This window comes from Arvicola amphibius, chromosome 5 (assembly GCF_903992535.2).
Source record: "Arvicola amphibius chromosome 5, mArvAmp1.2, whole genome shotgun sequence".
Lineage (NCBI taxonomy): Eukaryota > Metazoa > Chordata > Mammalia > Rodentia > Cricetidae > Arvicola > Arvicola amphibius.
This window is the reverse complement of record NC_052051.1, coordinates 60,061,806-60,081,908: the sequence shown is the minus strand read 5'-3', so window position 1 is coordinate 60,081,908 and position 20,103 is coordinate 60,061,806. Positions and strand designations below refer to the sequence as shown.

General features: G+C 39.8%; 1 protein-coding gene across 5 annotated transcripts in view; it reads left to right on the top strand.

Moving 5' to 3' along the window:
* Window positions 1-17,377: 17,377 nt before the first annotated feature.
* Window positions 17,378-20,103, top strand: part of Cdin1 (CDAN1 interacting nuclease 1) — a 277,760-nt gene continuing 275,034 nt past the window's right edge. For 3 of the 5 annotated variants that reach the window (XM_038330594.1, XM_038330596.1, XM_038330593.1), the window contains exon 1: window positions 17,378-17,708. In XM_038330594.1, the coding sequence (XP_038186522.1) occupies window positions 17,608-17,708 (101 nt within the window). In that variant the 5' untranslated portion in view covers window positions 17,378-17,607. The remainder of the gene's footprint in view (window positions 17,709-20,103) is intronic. The other 2 variants (XM_038330595.1, XM_038330592.1) reach the window with 2 other exon arrangements.

Below are 20,103 nucleotides of genomic sequence, written 5' to 3'. Positions count from 1 at the left end.
CCAGCTTCTGGGGCTCCTCTTCTCTACGTAAATTTCTGCTGTCTGTCTGGATTCTCCCCTTCCTCTCTCAGCCTCTCTGCCCCTCCGTCATCATAGGCAGTGGGGGAGGTGGAATGGAGGAGAGGAGAGGTTGGGAACCTTCAGGTTTAATAGGTGTGCCTGTCACAAAAATTAACATTCTAAAATTTGAAAAACTGCCCAAGTTTGAACACTGTCTGAACTTGATGGTGGTGCGTAAGTAATGAGAAAAAAAAAATTGAAACCCTTCTAAACTGTTTTGTACACCTGGATATGCCCCCCAGGAAATTCCTGCTGGTGACTGCGGTGCTAATTTTCCCATTGCATGGCAGACAATAGCTAAGAATGCCCACCAGTCATCTCCCATGAATCCAGCTTAGATGCTGTTAGCACAGTGCTAGTATTTCAACATTCCTTTGGCTTTGCCATCTTTATGTTCATTCTAAATTAAGAAGTCTGAAGCAGATCTTATCAAATCCATGATATTGTTAAGAGCACTTCAAGGTCCTCTTAAAAACAAGAATTACTTACATCAGCCTACTTTATTGCTTCATTTTCTGACTCCAAAGGACACCAAGTATACTAAAGCAATTTCGCATGGCTGTAACCTACAATTTCAGCTTCCCCCGAGGGGCCATTTCACCTCTTGTCTTCCTTTTCCAGACCAAATCAATAGAGGGGAGAATCAAGTCAAGACACATGTCATAACTGTACCAAAGGTCAATGAGGTTTAAACAAATTGGGCTCCACTCATAAATAATTGACTCACAATTTGTACCGAGGTACGGGGTGAAATGGTGTTCACCTGAAACATCTTTAAGGTTTATGCAACCTATTGTTGACACCCTGGGAACTGTAACTAAACATGTGCTTGGGTATGAAAGTCACCTATCAACAGAGACATTCATGGAAGTAATAATCCCATAGGGAATGTGAACAGTCGGCCTCGTCCATCACCAAAGAAGCTAAGGGAGGCTGTTAGTGTTCCTACTTACAGATGAAGGAGTGACAGACCGCAAGCAATTCTGAAGGGTCTTCCTCACCACACAGTTTGTACCTTTGCTGAAGCATGAGTTTAAATTCCAGGTGCTATAAAACCGAGTATGAAATGGCCACACTCCTTTGGATGTCCACATCCAACTGTGGACACGGTTTTCTGGTCCTCTGCTTAGCATCCCAGAGCTTGTAACAGTTGAGAAGGCTCCACAAGAGCTTAACAGGCTTCAGTTACAGTTAGGGTGAGGTGTGGTGACCCCCACCTGTAATCTCGGCCCTCATGAGAGGAACCTAGAAAGACTGCAAATTTGAGGCCAGCCTGGGCTACACAGTGAATTTTAAGACAGCTTATTGGGTTGTCTAGTAAGACTCTGCCCCAGAAAAATTAAAAGCTAATCAAAACAACCTCCACCAAAACCAAAACCAAAATTCTTCAGCAGCAACCGAGGGCATTTGGGAGACTTGAGGCCATGGAATATTCCTGCTCTGGACAGAAGATGCCGGCTGGTGCCTTGTGAAGAGGAACTGATCAGAGGCTCTGAGGAAGATACTCTCCTTTGTCAGGGAGCAGGAGACATGTGTGGATGACTCAGCAGTGCCTCTATGACCTCTTCTCTCTCGTGGTGAACAATAACCAGATGCCTGCCTCTAGGACAGCCATCTTACAACTGCGAATTAACAGGCAAGAAAATAAAAATCTAATGCACCAAGTATGGTAAAGAGAAACTTGAACTTGGGCCTTTTAAGAAGTCGTTAAACTGTCATCTCTTCTCAACCTTGTTGTTTTGTGGAGTAATTAAATATCCCTACTGTGCAAGGCTGAAAGCAGTCCTGATGGACACCGGGATGGATGCTGGTGTCCCTCCACCGGAGGAATTTATTAGCCACTCGGGGAAATAACAAAAGGATCCAAACAAGCTTTATGACTTACAGAAAAGTGTAGAAGCCATGAGAACAGTATAAACAAAGCACTGCTAAGATTGACAGGTGGGACTGCCCTGGTCCAGAGGGGGAAGGTAGATTGGAAAACAAAGAAAAGGCAACGAGGAGAAGAGAACTAGTCGGGGCTGGAGAAGGAACTCTGGGGGACAGCAGCTGCTCTTTTGGTAACCTTTATTTTTAAATTATGCATACACCTCCCTCCCTCCCTTCCTCTCTCTCTCTCTCCCTCCCTCCCTCCCTCTCTCCCTCCCTCCCTCCCTCTCTCTCTCTCTCTCTCTCTCTCTCTCTCTGTGTGTGTGTGTGTGTGTGTGTGTTTATGCCAGCAGAAGCCAAATGAGAGCATCAGATCACCTGGAGTGGAGTTCATGTGGTTGTGAACTGTCCAGTCCAGTTGCTGGGAACGGAACTCAGGTCCTCCAGCAGAGGACCACACGTTGCTAGCTGTTAAACCATTTCACCATCCTCAAAGCTGTGCAATAGTGAACATGTGGTTTGACCCTTTAGAGCGCTAGCTCCTCTTGAAGTTTTCAAATATTGAAAGCTAAACTTCAGTTACGAAGCTAGAACATGAAAAAGTATGCATTTAGTAGTATTTTTTTAAAAAAAATTAGTATCCTACTCCATAACTTGTCTCAATGAGGGGAAACCATACCATCATTCCAGCCCACAGTATGATCCAACTAAAGGAGCCTCATTCTGGCGGTCAATCTAAGTAGGTACTGCCTGTATAATGATTGTGATAAGGAAAAAAATGTGTTTGCAGAGATGCCTTTGTGGTTGAAAGTACTGGCTACTCTTTGAGAGATGCTAGGTTTGAGTTCCATCATCCCCCTGCTGCATACCTTCTTTTGGCTTCCACCAGCACCAGATACACATCCGATGCATGGACATCCATTTGGGAAAGACATGAAAATCCATGAATTTTTTTTTAATTGAAAAAGAAAGAACCAGAAAAAGAAGGAAGTAGTATCAATAGTCTCTCAGAGTACTTATCACTCTGAGCTCCAAGAATCACCTCCCACCAGATGGAGAGTGTGGTCCGGCTCCTCAGGAAGGGATTAGAACTGCTTTCCGGGCAAAACGCCGTCATGCTTTACCCTCTGGAATTATCACCTTACATCCAGCAAGTGTGTCTCATTATCACACATTGCTGGTGAGAAAGCAATACATTAAAGACATAAAACCAGCCTCAAGTCGAATAGGGAAAAGAAATTCACACTGAGATTGATTTTAAAAGTTCTTACCATTCCTTTCTCCTTGATCTACACGTGAAAGAACACGGCAAAATTATGTTCTCTCTCACTTCCCTTCAAACACTTCCTCCGTCAAAGCTGGTTTTTTCATACTCAAACTCATAGAGATGGTGTTGTCGGATTCATGGGAATTGGTGTTTCCTGGGCACCTACGGCGTTCTGTTAATAACATGGATCCAACAGGTTAAGCGTACATCTCAGAATTGTAAGTGATAGAGATTTATATCCAATGAACTCCAAATCAGAACCCGGAGCGCAAGGCAGTAAATATAAAATTTCTTGTATGAAGTGTTAAATAGTGAGTGATACTCAAAAGTTAGGCCTGTGTAAATTTGAAGTTCAAGTTTTTCATCTACATCAGCTTCACCTCTGCAACACAAGGAAACTTCAAAGATATTTTGAAGTGAAGCACACGAAAATGCATGGACCACAGGGAAAGCAGTATTCAGAGAAGAATGCATAGCTATGAACAGGGTTGTGAATAAGACCTTACATCAATTGGTTAACTTTCCCAAGTCAAGAAATGAAGAGGAAGGGGACAACTAACCAGGAAGGAAGAAGGTTAAAACAAAAAAAACTATTAGAGTTGAGATAAAGTAGAGAAGAGTGAAAACTAAATAAAATTAAAGTTCTTTAAGCACTTGGGAGGCAGGAACAAGACAATCTCTACAAATTCAAGGTCCGGCTGGTCTACATAGTGAGTTCCAGACCAGTCATGGCTATGTATGGTGAGACCTATCCTCCAACCAAATGGAAAAAAGAAAGTTATTTGAAAAGATCAGCAAAATTGATGAATCTTTAGACTAAAAAAAGAGATAAGAGTCAGATAATTAAAATCAACAAGAAAAGTATTTCAATATGTAGGCGTGTTGAAATTACTAACTGATGAATCTTCCACAAGCTGATTTTGTTTAATCAGCTAAGTACTTACCAGTACTAATTCATGTTATAGCTAGAGACAGACACATGCAACAGAGAGGTTAAGTGATTTACCAAAGTACACACAGCTCTTTTAATGGGGATCCAGGACCTGAAATAGGACAGTGTAAAAATTAATCCTCCTCTCTGCCCTTCATCCATTCTATGTCATTGTCTCTTTTTGATGTAGCTCAAATGCTTCAAAAGGTCTTATTTCTGCCCTTACCAAAACCTACAAAGATGATAAAACACCCACCTCAAGTCTTCTTTGAGAGCAACAGAAAAATAAATCGCACTTACATTATATATGTATGTGTGATATTAAATTTTCATCCTCCCCTCTGGCAACAGAAAAAAAAATGATTTTATAAGATTTCACTACCATAAAAAAGGGACTTAATTGGCTCCAGATGAAAACGGAGCTCATTGTCGCCCCGTGTAGGGAATACCCAGAGGCCTAAGCAAGCCAAAGTTTTCACTGCAGCAAGTGGGCAAAGCCTCCTAAGACAGGTCAGCCAGCCTTTGAGAATAAGGTCAGGATAGCAAGAAGTTTTGGGGTGGCCCTGGCTTGGGGACTGGTTTGCGAGTTTAGAATATGCTTCTAACATGGCTCCCTGACACTGCTCCAACTTAGTCAAAATTAAAGATTCACCGGCAAGAAAACAAACAGAATCAGAATTTTCCTATTAGGCCGTTAATTCATTTATGTTTTTATGACAAAGAAAAAAAGATAATTGTAAACTAGTGACAAGCAGCCCAGTGTATATGGGCTTCTACCAGATGAAATTGTTGAAAAACCTTTCCCTTCCTTGACTATATCTCCCCTGTTGAAATAAAATTTCTGAAAATTTCTTCAGTATATAATTTAAGTGTGCTTGTGTGTGTGTTCTGTATTCTATGCAGATCCTTATTAATCTACCTGCTTTCCTTTTTTTTTTTTTTTTTTTTTTTTTTTTTTGGTTTTTCGAGACAGGGTTTCTCTGCAGCTTTTTTTTTAGAGCCTGTCCTGGAACTAGCTCTTGTAGACCAGGCTGGCCTCGAACTCACAGAGATCTGCCTGCCTCTGCCTCCCGAGTGCTGGGATTAAAGGCGTGCGCCACCACCGCCCGGCTCTACCTGCTTTCCTTTTAGTGAATTTCGTCTTTAGAGATCTTAGACAGCATCTGAATGCCTAACTATTTGTAATGTTTACAAATACACACCCTACCCTGTAGACTGCAATAAGAATGACTAAGGACTAATGTGCTTTTTTGTTTAAGTGATAATCACAGAAATATACATTGCCAATCAGAGTCCCTGCCGGAGACAGACGTCAGGGAGACAGAAGTCACTCTCTACTGGGATTAATTGGCATTTCAATGTAGAGAGTATTTACAACTTTTCAATTGAATGATTAGCACCCCAGGCCTTAGCACCCAAAGACCTGATGGGTGAAGGGGAGAGATTTATTCTGGGAATCTAGAGTAGCTAAGTAGAGGGGACCACTAGGCCTACCCAGCTAGGCTACCTTAACTTGAAAGGGAGGGAATCATAAACAAATACCTTTAAATTCATTCTTTCCCTGACTTCTGAACTTTTATCAGTGCCTCCCATTGCCTGAAGCCAACACGGCCGAGTGGAAGAGAAACAGGGAAGATTCCAAGAACACCAGAAAAGGTTAAAAGTGCAGGCAGAGAGGGCCAATAAAAATGCCCCATGCATCTGCCATTTCTATAGGCCTGAGATCTTGGGTGATAGCTCTAGCTTGCCTCCCATCTACTGCAGAATACTTACATGCCTTAGCACTAATTTTCCTAATTCTTTTGTTTTACGTATGCAGCTTTTCTCAGTTTGTGATGCATTTATTTTTACCTCAACTAAAAAGCATGGATTATGTCTGACTCTTCCTTCTCTTTGATTTCCCCATGAGTGAGTATTTCTAGACAATTGTTCTGAAAATTTGGTTCCCTTTCCAGTTTCTTCCCTTTAATCAATACCCTAATGTTCTGTGTCCTATAGTTATGCAATGATTGCCCGACTCAATTCCCACTAACTCTCCTTGTTTTTGAGCCATTCTTTTACAGACGTCACCCTGCTATCAGTTACCTTTCTAAACCGCAGATCTAATCGTGGCATGCCTTTGTGAAAACCCCTAATGTACCTTTGTTGCCTTGGCATAAAATCTAAACTTTGCACACGACCTACAAAGCATTAACCTGTGCTGTTGGCACCCCGTGTGTTTTATTCAATAGACATCTTTTGAAAACACTGTGTCAGGTAAGGCACCAGATAAATGTGGCCACTAGACAGCACCGGGAGTAGCCGATGAATAAAAATTCAAATCAAGTGACAGTCAGTAGGAGACAGAGAACGATTAACTGATGAGATGTTTTGGGGTGTGAGTCAGGCAAGAAAATGGAAATACCGTAAAGATCTAATCAGTCTGCAAGAAACAATTCAGTTAGAAGGTGAAAATCTGACTAGAGAAAAATGTTAAGTTCCTGTGAATCAAGCAGACAATAGCAAGGTTAATTTGGTGAACTTAAAGAAGAGTTACAATCATAGTCTTCATGAATAATTAGTGAAAAATCATACTTTCACTATAGATAAATTGTACCTTTTTGTTTGTTTGTTTGTCTGTTTCTCCAAACAAGGTATCTGTAGTATGCAATTCCAACTGTTCAGGAATTTACTATGTAGATCTGTCCCTGTCTGCTTTTCCAGGGCTGGGATTAAGGTGTGTGCTACCACACAACAATCATTTTTAATTGAAAGGAACTTTATTGAGGATGGTGAGTGAGTCCTATATGATTCTGGGCATATACTTAAGAAAATTTATGAATTTTATTGAGTGTGGTAGTGCATGCTTTTAATGCACTCAGAAAACCTAGAATAAGAGAAAATAAAGCCAGAGAAGAGTTAAAATATATTTGTACCTCTCAGCATGTATGAAGACAAATTTCAACTTCAAAGATTAAAAAAAAATTCATCATGGGCTCAGTTTAGCAGTGTACATCTTTAATCCCAGCACCCAGCAGGTGTAGGTAGATGTTTGTGAGTTGAAGGTCAATCTAGTCTACACAGAGTTTTCCAGGACGACTAGGGTTATATGGTGAGACCCTGCTGCAGAACAACCACAAGAAGCAATGCAAACAGAAATAACCACACAACGGCAGCAAACCATTACTATTTATAGTATCCACATTATCTCTCTTCTTCCAAAAGGACCATTTTGGAGTAAAAAAGATTTGGGCTTTCCCTGTCATTTATCAGTTGTCTACAACTGGACAGGTTTTAGTTTTAAATTTTTTTGTAGTTGAGCCTTCCATCTTGGGTCTCAAAGGACTCTATCTGAGGTTTAGCAGGAAAAATAATAAATGAGCTCTGTTATTATGTAGTGTTTATCAGAATATATAGAAATAAAAAAATCTTATGAACCTACCAGGACATTTCAAAAATGACTTTTTTTGGATATTCATTTTGTTTTTTGTTTGTTTGTTTGTTGTTTTTGAAAACTCACCTTAGTTTCTTTTGATGCGTAGAACTTCAACAGAGGCAAAAATAGCAGGAATAGTGTTAGGTGACTGATAAAGAGTCTACACTGTGGCAGTAGCTTCGTTTTATAGTGACAGATAAGATGCAGAAACGTCTATGGAGGCAGGGATGTGTGGCAATGCCAGCTCAAAGATTGAAAGCAAATTATACAAATCTTGGGATGATCTCAACTTTGAAAGAGTTATATTTGAGACACCCACATCCTAAGTGGATACGTGGTTTTGAATCTCTAAGATTTCTCTTTGTATTATTTTACGTTGAGCACACTGCAAGAATGAAAAATAGTTACTAGCCAATGGAAAACCAAAATGAAATTAATCATTTGTGGAAATCTGAGTACTGATGGCTGTAAGCCTGGAGGATTTCAGACATAGTTGAACTTGAATTCAGGTCATCAGGATATAAATTTAAGTCTTGTTTGGGAAGTAAATAGGAATTTGATACAACCAAGCAAGTTGGCATTTAGTTATCTTGCTGTCTATCTTCAGAAGTACAGAAAGCTAGCCAGGTAATTACAAAAGAAGAGGCCACAAGAAGAAACAGCCTGTTTTTAGTACTGTTTGATATATTTATCAACAAGGTAAAGATTTGATTTCATTAACTCTTAAGATCATCTAATCTATTCTTCCACCTGACTTCAAAGTCTAGTCTTATAAATATTAGAAGGCCTTTATTAGAGAAAATTCTTGTTGCATTGCTGATGACAGCTTGGGAACAATCCATAGCTAAGAAAGTGATTGTGTAACCTGTATGTGTACCACTGAAGACAGGAAGGCATGTTAGTCTACATCCTCTAAGGAACAGATGCCAAGACAGAATCTGACATGAAAGAGATGAGATTTATTGGGGTTATATACCTGCAAGGGAACTGTGCAGGGAGAGACTTACCTGGGAAAGTTGTCTGACCCTTAGGAGGGGAAGAAAGGAGCCAGGCAGAAAGAAAAATAGGGAAACAACAAGCCAGGGAGACAAGATGGAAGGTAGGAATTAGACTATCTTAAAAAAAAGAAAGAAAAAGAAAAGAAAGAATTACAAAGATGTATTTAAAGAGATGCTGTACTGGCATTTCCCCTTTTTATCATGTATCTGAAGTATCTGAAATCTTTACGGTGATTATTACTCCAGATAGCATGTTGTCAATTACATAGAGGGTGGCCTAATTCTACATTAAACATTCTTATAATATAAAAAGAAATAATTGGTTACATGAGCAAAACAAAAAAGTAGCTGTGGCCCATGACTGGGGGAGATAGATGAAGAGAACTTGAACATATTGCCTTAGTTAAACCGTGAGACATATTGCCTCAGTTAAACTGTGAGAGCCTCGACTCAGCAATACAAGCCACTCTCAGCTGTCCTGAGAAGAGTGACATGTCAACCAATGTCTTTAAATTGAACAGTGATGAGGAGAGCATGTGATGTGACTTAAGGACAATATGTTCCTGTTGAACTTATAAAGCAAGAGACGTTTTTTACTTAACTCGTAAATAGTCTCAAAATTAACAAGCTGCTGCAAAATAAAGAACAGTACAAAACAAAAGGCACAAAGTGGCTATATATCCTGTAGATTCATCGACTGCTGACATTTTACTACACTGGAGGTGTCATCCACTCTTGTCATTGCCCTTATTTTGGTAGATTTTTTTCTGTATCAGTCGGGTAGTCCAGCTACATCATGGATTTTTTTTTCTGCTATAGATACTTCAATGTATAGTATAAAATATATAGTATAATAGGAAAGGGATTTACTTGGTTTACTTATATTATCCAATTTTCAAATTTAATAAATCAATCATTTAAATTTCCACTTAGTCAATTTATCCAATAAAGCCCTGTTTAGCACTTCTCCCTCACTCAGGGCCAAGGGACGTGTTTTGTCATCTTGCCTCTGTCTAGCTTGTGTTAAACCATAACATGAAGTAAGACATCTTTTGGTAAACTAAACCCCATTTGTTGTAGGATATAAAATTTGACGCAAAAGATGTGATCAGTCCTGTGCATTGCTAATATACATGACTTAAAACACTTCCTGAAACATGTTATCTCTCAGAAAATGATGAATGAAGGAAGGAAGGAATAAAGGAAGGAAGGATAAATTTTTGTATAGACTTCCTTTTCTACTGCTAGCCCCAAGTAATGACAAGACATTATCAATTATGAAAGTTTGACCAATAGCTTAGGTTTGTTTTTAACCGGGTTTTATAAATTAATTCACATCTATTAATTTACTTTCTGCCTCATGGCTTTATTACCTCATCTTCATAGTGCTTCATCCTGCTTGCTTGATAACTCCTGGCATCGCTGCCTTCTTCTTCCCAGGATTCTGTCTGCCCCAGAAGTCCTGCCTAGTTGCTGGCCATTGAGATTTTTTTATTAAACCAATTAGAGTGACACATCTTCACAATGTGCAAAAAGATTATTTCATAACAAATTTTTTATGACTGTTCATATTTTCTTAAGGGGATTTGACACAGTTGGGATTTATATTTTTTAATTTTGTCTGTGTAAACAGTTCAAATGTCACTTTGTAAAACTAGCTTTGTATATATTTGTGAGAATGTCAGTATGTGGAGAGATTAAGTGTTTTTGAAGATCTCACGTCTGTTACTCCCTGCTCATACCATTACCTTAAGTTCCTTCTCATCTCTATGCTAACCTAAGCCTTTAAGCATGCTTGAAAGGAAAATGGAAATCCGAGCTCTCTGGCATGAGGATTGGTATCCAGAATGACTGTGCTCTGAGCAATGCAAAACATTTTCTCCTTGCACCAATAACCATGATGAATCTGGATGTCCAAATATATGCCTACATCGTGCTAAAAAATTAATAATGCTGGCTTCTATCAGCATGCTGATTGTCAGAATGCATACAAAATAGGATGATCAGTAACACCATGTCAATCATAGTTCTATAAATGGAATGTCCAGGAAAGTTCTCCATGAGTTACTAAAATCTCTATCTTAGTCAATACATATATGACATCATTCTCGATGGAATAACAGCAGGTTGATGAAGGAGAAGAATGCTTTAGCCTCTTGCAGCCATGCCAAGGATCTCACTCAAAGATTAGCTTGAGAGTCTGTCTTCTATTCTCAGAAACCTACTACTCTGTTCTTCATGTGAACACAAGGTCAATTACTAAGTACTCATGTAGATACTGCTTGCAGTGTAATAGAGATTAGTTGGAAGTGGACTCAGGTTATATACCCAGTCTGATTTATCTAGTAAAGGACAGTAGTAAATGAGTGAAAGGAATGTCACCACTGATGCCCAGTTGCAGGTTTTCAAGCTAGGCCAGGGGATGATCCAGAATACCTGACATTACACTGTTGGCTAAAAGAGATACATATGTTTTGCTGATCATAAGTAAAGAAGCTGAGTTTTTAAAAGTATTTTTATAGGCTCATATTTTAAAATTAAATCTAAGGAAACTGGTTGAATTTGCAAGGCACTTTGTGCCTTAATTTCCCTACACATCAAGTAAAAATAATTACATGAGTTACAGATTCTGTGATAGATACATTAGGTAATGACAGAATGTGCTTTTTGTTTTCTTAAAAAAGCAGTTCCTACTATTATTATAACTGCTATTCTTACCTATGAAGGAATTCCTTTTCTTACCCCTCAATCACAGAGAAAGAATGGGTTATAGATCTTGACTGGCATCTTACCTTCTCTTTTGAAAGTCTAACCTAGTGGGATGGCAAGAAAGGGTAATGTTTTAAATGAAAAGTCTTAGCGCTAATCTTTATTTGACACATGCTTCCAATTCAAGCTCACACAGAAAGGAGGGCTTATTAGGGGAAGACTTGATTCCCTGCCTCTTGCTCCTCTTCATTCCTCCACCAGCCCTGCTCCTTTCAGTTTCTGAATTTATAAATGGGAGAGATCCCTCAGAACATGATGTATTCTTGCAGAACGGTCTTGGGGACAAGAAGAATGATTGACAACTGCAGAAATTACATCTGAGGTTTGGTCCTACAGGAAAAGGGGCACAAATTGCCTGTGAATTATCTGCAAGTCCCTGATGAGCTCGAGGACAAAGTTTAAGAGCCTTCAATCTTTCCCCAACACACTGGTTCATGTATCTCCCCCGTTACGATGCAAACACCCAAGAGGAGTCATCCCTGAAAAAAAACCACCATTTTTGTTCTTTATCCTTCTCAAATATGGCGATGGTAAATGTGTAAATGCCGATTGACACCCTTTGTCACCCACCCAAGCATTCTGAGTATGTTTCAGAATAGAAAGGATATATAGCTCTTACCAGTGGACTCATAATCTGAAAAAGAATTGAGGCTTAATGCTATAAAACACATGGTATTAATTTCATAGGGTAGAATTTACTTATTTGTATATCATCTTGACATGCTAGGTAAATGCTATGCTTTTGAACTACATCCCTACATTGGATACAAATCACTTAATCTGCAAAAAAATTGTTACTTTTCTAACTGCATCACCAGAGAAGAATGAAATGTAGAACAATGATGATAATAATGATGATTAATACATAGAAGTTCAAAAGGAACAAGTTATATTCCTAACTAAGAGTTCATGGAAAAGGTGAGGCCATAGATTTTAGAATTAGCAGTGTTTGGACTTATGTAGTTTACAATACTTATTTGATGAGATATAGCAGTATGTTGTGAGGTATTTGATTACACTGTGTAAAGATATGTCACTGTGATTGGTTTAATAAAAACCTGAATGGCCAATAGAGAATGCTGAGAAGAAGAAGGGGAAGTTGAAAGGAGACATGGAGGAAGCAGGATGGATATAAATATATAGATGAGGTAAACGAGCTTCAGGGCAGCACATAGATTAATAGAAATGGATTAAGTTAAGCTATAAGAGCTAGCTAAAAACAAGCCTAAGCTATCAACCAAACTTTCAGGATTAACAAGAAGTCTCCGTGTGGTTATTTTGGAGCTGACTGGTGGGACAGACAAAGACTCTTTACAGTGGTGTTTACAATGTGGTCTATAAGCAAGGAATGGTTGTCAAACTTTTTGCTACATATCTGGATATAGTAAGTGTTAAAGTTTGCAAAGATCTATGATGTCATACTCAATAACATATTAACACATTGCTGGTTTGTCTTTGTTTAAATTTGGTAATTCAGTAATTCACTTTTGATCTTATTTTAATTGTACACAACAAATGGAAGGAAAGTAGGGAGTTTAGCATGGATAATGTGAGAAACACTAAATTCTGAATGTTGTACAGTAACTGATGAAGTAAACAGAAGCCACCTGTAGTTCTTACCTTGGTAAGCACCTTAGCAGTTTTGAATAACAAACACTCAGAGAGGTGCCACACTGGATTGCACATAGGTAGGGCAGTTTCTGCTCATAGTGGGTCTTCCCAATAGCCCCATTGACATGTGGCCTTCCTCTGGAGTCAGGCCATTGATTTTTACAGACCTTTCCTACTGACTTCTACAAGGACCCTAACATTTGGTTTTGTTCTTCCTTATCCTTTTACAGCTGGTTTGTCTTTCTGTATGTTTTTCTTTCATCAGTCATAAGTTGAGTAAGTGTTTAATCTCCATTGATTATCAGATACTTTTATTGTTTTGAGATTAGAATAAAATGATTTGTCACTGAAAGGTAAAAAGTATAGAGATTTTAACTTTGATTTAAAAGATGGATTATATAGGGTGGTATCTAACAGTTAGATTAACTTGGGTTTAAATCATGGTTTTACAAGTTAGTAGCTAGACATTCCAGATAAACTTCCATACATTTTTTAAAAAATTATTTTATGTATATAAGTGTTTTGGCTGCATATATGTATATGCGCCACATGTGTTCTTGGTGCCTATGGAGTCACTGGAACTGGAGTTACGGATGCTTGTGAGCTAGCACGCAAGTGCTGGGAACCAAACCCAGGTCCTCTGCAAGAGCAAGTGCTCTTAGCTGATGAACCGTCTTTCCAAGTCCAACCCTCATTATTATTATCATTATCATCTTAATCCAAAATTATCATCATTATTATTATTGTAATTATTATTTAGCTTCATTTTCCAGTATGTAAACCAGAAGCTTTAATGGGCAGAGTAATTGTGAAGATTAAGTGACATAAGGAAGTAAGGGAACGTCTTAGGGTTTTTATTGTTGTGAAAAGACATCGTGACCATGGCAACTCTTAGAAAGAAAACGTTTAATTGAGGTGGCTTATTTGCAGCTTCAGAGATTCAGTCCACTATTATTATTATCATGGGTAGCACAGTCGTGTGCAGACAGACATGGCGCTAAAATATCTGAGAGTCCTACATCCTGAAGGCAAGAGGAAGTTGACTGAGAGTCACACTGAGGGAAGCTTGAGCGTCCTCATAGCCTGTGCCCACAGTGACACACTTCCTCCAACAAGGCCACACCTCCTAATAATGCCACTCCCTTTGGGGGCCATTTCAAAGTTGAAATAACTTCCTGTAATAGAGTTTTGAAAAAAAAGAAAAAGCATTCTTCTTTCCCCATTTTCAATGAATATATTTCAATTATTTTTCTTTAAAATTATCACTGAAAATATTGACAGCGAGCCTATGAATAGGAGTTACAATAAAAATACAATAAAAATAGTATGCCCATTAATTGAAAAGCACACATTAGATTTGGTAGACCCTTTAAAAATGTGGCTGAGTCTTTCTAAGGCCAGGCACTCTTCACTCTGCTTAGAACTCTTTGCTCCAGTATGAATAATTTCCCCAGGCATATAACATGACTTATTCTTAAATTCCCTCCTTTGTATTAGTGTCATTCTCGAATGGATCACATGCCTCCCCTCCGCACTCCATCCCTTTTCAAAACTCTTCAATATTTATATCATCCAGGAGTTGACCCAAGGAAATTTGATCAACTTTCTTCAATTTGTGAAATTGTAGGTTCTGCCAGGGTGCTATACCAGGCCCTACTTATTACACCCCTCCCCCCTTAGCTTGTTTTCTTACACTTTCCCTATATATTTTTAAAGGTTGTTTTTTTTCCTTTGAAATGAGACCCAATCATTCCCTTGGTTGTGCTTATAGTCAGAACATTTAGGATGAGAAAGACTGTTGTTCCAGATCAGACATTCCATTGTCTATTATTCCAAACAGGGAGATGGCCAGGTTGGTTTCTTGTTTGTTTCACCTTTTAGTTTTGTGCTATTATTCCATAGCCCTCTGTTACTTAGTGGGGAAATGGTATTTCTGGCTGATTGAGAAACAGGGGCATAAACTTTCAGAGAAAGTTCTAGAAGAAACAGCAGATAAGGGACACAGAATGTGATGAGAGATGTGAGTGAGATGGGCAGAAGGAGGAAGAAAGGCAGCCTCAGGTGCATACCCAGCCAATCGCAAGCATTTCAGGAGGAAAAAGAAACCAATTAAGCCACAACAGAATAGTTCCGCCCAGCTTCTATTTTGTGCTCAATAAACAACACTACCATCACTGCCAACGAGAGCAGCAACATAGCACGTCTTTTCTCCCAGCACCAACTCTAAACAATCTACTGGATTTGGGTCAAAATAGTAAACTGCCAGCATGTTTAAAAAAAAAAAAAAACAGAAAAACAAACCTGGCATTTTCCTTAAGGGCTGTGAGGGTGAATGCAGGACAAGAGCCAGGGAGAGGAGCTGCTATAAAAATAACTAGTGCAAACATCCTTGAACTGATGTTTTCTATAAAAATCCCATGGCTGTGAACTGGAAGGAGTGAAGCCGTGAAGGGGAAAGGAATGGGGAACCGAGGGGTGTCTGTTTATCGTCAGTCAGCTTTCATGTAAAAGTCATGGCAGGGTCAGCAACAAACCAGCCAGGTGGCAACTCCAGGCTACGCTCCCATAAATAACAGTTATGTACTAATGTCACACAACCAGAGTTAGATGTAAAGCATATGGGAAGGAAACATTCTGATGTACAGATCTAGAAACTAGCAACGCTTGCTCAGTTTAGGGTCTACTTTCGGTACTGAACTTTGGAAACCATTGAGAAAATAAAGGAGTAAAACATTAGAGGGCAGAAAAAGAGCTCCAGGTATACAGTTTGTTTGTTTGTTTTTGAAATTAGAGTATTTACTTTAAAAAAAAAAACCAAAACCCTCAACCTTAAGGTTTGGAAGGATGACTATTCGATGAAGTGATTAGGAGTTGTTGAGAGCCCACAACCCCACACACCAATTTTCACTTGAATTCCGTTCCTACTATTTACTTGTTCTCATGACCTCTGGGAAGTTTCTTAACCTCTCATGCCTTTGTTGGCTCTGTACAAAGGAAGGAGGGGAGCATAATGGGGATAGAACCTGCACTAAGGGAAGTTATGGGGATTAAGTGAGTCTTTACAGGGGAACCCACAAAGTACTATCTAGTAAATATCCTATCCTGTTTACTTATAAAACTAACTTATTTTAAATAGACTGTTTGCTGGATGCTATGCTAGTAACTTTTTACTTGTACTGTCTTATTGCTTTTATTGGCATATGGTCATGCACATAGTGCTAGATTTCACAAATATACGTTCTTTCATGTCTATCATGTTCACACGCTTCCATCCTCATTACTTCTTCAGTCTTTCTTGCATGTGTATGGATATATCTGTACATGTGCGTAATATATATATATATATACATATATATATGGGGGATGTATTTGTGATCTATGTAAATTGAGTGTGTACAAATGAGAGGAAACACAAAGTATTTGTCTGAGTCCTTTTCTCAGAAGATGACATTATTTTAGGCTTTAAAATTGAGGCTGTAAACCATTTTATCCTGTCATCTGTTGACTGACATCCAGGATGACTCCATAACACGGCCATATACTACCTTATTTAATCTTCAAACCAGCCTCATGAGTTAAAAACTTTTATAGGTAAAGTAATGGAGGCTTTGATGGATTAAGGAATTTATCAAAGGGGTCTTATCTAAGCCAATCTTCCAACCTATGCTTTACAACAAATGTAAGCTACAATAAGTGTGTTAAAACCTTAGCATGTTTTCTTTCAGTTGCTGAAAATGTTTAAATTTGAAGGGAACACACACAACATATGTCCACCTTAGAAGAAAAAAATTAAAAAAAAAGAATTTGAGGGACTATTGTTTTAATGTATTGACTTTGGGAGGACTGTGTTCCATTCACAGTAAATACTGAAAATAAAATATTAACTCAGCGTTTCATTTCTCTAAACATTTATTAGGAGCCCACTATTTTGATGGCCAGAATGAAGAATATACTTCTTGAGGTGTAGGGAGTGAAACTGACATTCTACTGCCAGTTGATTTAAGATGCAGGATTTAAATCCTCAATAAAAACAGCATTGCTCTCCACGAGAGCGGCTGAAGAAATTCCCCAGCGGAAGCTAAGCTGCAGGCTTGCAGAGATCCTTACCACTGAATGAGACCAAGTTTCTTGCAGGCCACCTATTCCGGGCGGCGAGAACTGGGCGTGTCTGGAAACAAATTCAAATTCCGCGCTCCAGGAGAGGACTTCCGGGGCCCGGCTCAAGGCTGGAGGACCACCTCGGAGACGCGTCCCCAAAACTGTGCGACAGGATCCCCCTGGTTTCTGGCAACTATCAGTGTGGCTTCAGCGAGCATTGGTGTGCCACTTCAGAGAGGTGACGCCGGGGACACCTGCCCCTAAAAGACGCAAAGAGTCCTCCGCCCGCAGTGGCCACTTCCGGATTGCTCTGCCCTTACCTAAGATGGCGGCGAGCCGCCTTCGGCCCGGCTTACTGCGGCTGCTCAGTATCCTCCGCTGCGCAAACAGTTCCACAGCCCGCCGCAACCGCGGAGGAGCAGCTTGGGACGCAGCGTGTCTCCGCCCTGCGGTGCAGCTAGGGGGTGTGCTTTGGGGGCAAAGAAGGTAGCTAGGAGTAGGACCCAGGGTCGTGCTCCTCTCTGCCTTTCCCTCGCTTCCTGGCACCAAGGCTGCACGAGCCCAAGGGTGATTTTTCCTTGGGCCCAATATGATACTAACTAAAGCCCAGTACGAGGAGATAGCCCAGTGCCTAGTGTCTGTACCGCCCACCAGGCAGAGCCTGAGGAAGCTGAAGCAGAGGTTCCCCAGGTAAGTTCCCAGCCTCCCTCTCACAGTCTTTTTGCCTTCAGCTCAGTTCTGGCCACCCTGGCAGTGCTTAGGGGCCACGTGTCACACGCAAATGGGAGGAACATAGTGACAGGTCAGAGATCATTAGAAAGCTCTCTCCCTTTCATCTGCCTACCATACAGAACACTCTGGAAGACCCCTGGAACCTCTCCCAGCGTTGCAATTGAATTCAAGTCAACAGATGTTTATTGAAAACTTGATCCGTATTTGGTGGGGGAGGGGAGAGTACACATAGTAGGCGCTTCATAGCTGTCCAGCAGTTAATCCAGAGATACTAGCAGTGGATGATGGGTAATGGAGTCATTCCAAATAAAAATGTGAACTGCAGGTTCATCAGACTGGCTTGCTGCCTACTTTGCATAGACAACTAGAGATGGTAGATTAAACAGAGGACCCTTTCGTGTTGCCGCTGGTGACAAACAAGAGAACCAGGCCTAAAGGGGCCTTGTGATGTGGGCTCTGCAATGGAAAGATTCTCTGTGTGATCGAGGATTTTGGTATCCCGTGGCTTACACTCTTGAGTCGGGCCCTTTCCACCTCCAGGTCTGAAGGTTTTTCATGCGCATACATATTCCCCATGGGTTTCATACTTCTGTCTTCACATTGCTGTGACGTTTTAGGTTTATTCAAGATGCCAGGAAAGGTCTCTTAGAGATTATGTAACATAGACTCCTCATCTCAAAGATGTGAAAACAGATATAGACATTTCTTGAAGGACCTGTTCACGGCAACTAGGTTATCATAGTTAATGTTAAACAACACAGAACATTTTGTTTTTGTTTTTATAACTTAAAACCATATTATGGTATTGAGTATAGTTACCCCTAATGGAGAGATTTCCTATTTATAATGCATAGTCTCTGACCAGGGATCACCAGAGAGAGATTTCATTGAGAAAGATGAAAGATGAGTTAATTGGCTAATAGGTATCAATTCAAATTAGAAGGATATCTTTTATGATATTTGGTAGACTAATTTTTCTAGTCTCTAAATAGAAAAGCTCTCTTTCCAATATTTCCAATTTTTTTTAATGGTTTTTCGAGACAGGGTTTCTTTGTAGCTTTGGAGCCTGAACTAGCTCTTTAGACCAGGCTGGCCTTGAACTCACAGAGCTCCGCCTGCCTCTGCCTCCTGAGTGCTGGGATTAAAGGTGTGTGCCACCACCGCCCGGCTTGTCTATACTTAAGGGTAATAGTTATCCCTTTATAGCTGGAGAGCTTTTTTTTTTTTTTTATTTTTGAGACAGGGTTTCTCCGTATCTTTTGGCCCCTGTCCTGGAATTAGCTCTTCTAGACTAGGCTGGCTTTGAACTCACAGAGATCCGCCTGCCTCTGCCTCCTGAGTGCTGGGATTAAAGACGTGCGCCACCACCGCCCAGCTGGAGAGCTTTTATCATAGCTGCTGTCCAAGAACTCAGCTGACAAGTTGGAATTTAGTTTTGGCATTAACTTTTTCAGGTCTGCCCATGGGCAGTCAAATGAGTGGTGTCTCATCACCCAAGTGAAAAAGTTTAAGGTGTACATATATATCATATATATATTATATATCATATAATGCATATTTTATATATATACACACATACATGCATTGCTGAGCAGTTTTGAAGCTTTTTGATACTTTGCTTTCATTATGTACATATACTTTTGCTTTTAAAAGAACACTATTGTATATGCTTCGGCCCACATGTGTCAAGGTGTGTGTGTGTGGAGGTAAGGATAACTTCAAGTTGTTTCTTTCCTTCTACCAAATGCGAGCTCTGGCAATCAAACTTGTCAGGTTTGGTGGCGAGTGTTTTTATCCACTAAATCATCTGATCAAGTCTACTATTTGTTTTAAGTGTTATATTTTTAAATATTTACTGAAATGTAAATTAAAGCTGAGAAAATAAAAAATACTACTTTTTTTGAAAAATAATAAGTATATTGCTTGTTAATGTATTTAATGTACAATAGCCAAAATATACATATGACATGGTTGTATACTTTGCAAATTTCTTTAATGTCTACCTTAAATACAAGGAACCTTGTCTACTTTTACATTGAACTGGTTGTCCTATGTTGCTGATTAAAGGGTAGCAAGAGGACTGGGGAGATGGCTCACTGAGGAAAGTGCTTGCTATGCAAGTCTGAAGAGCTGAGTTTGGATCTCCAGCATCCAAATGCTGAGTTTGGATCCCCAGCTTCCATGGAAAAGCGGAGCAGCTCAGCAGAGAAAATGCCTCCATCAGATTGCCTGTAGGCATTGTGCTGGGGCATATTCCTGAGGAGTGATTGATGTGTGAGGGTTCAGCCCACTGTGGGTGGTGCCACCCCTGGGCAGGTACTCCTGCCTTGTGTAAGAGAGCCAACTGAAAAAG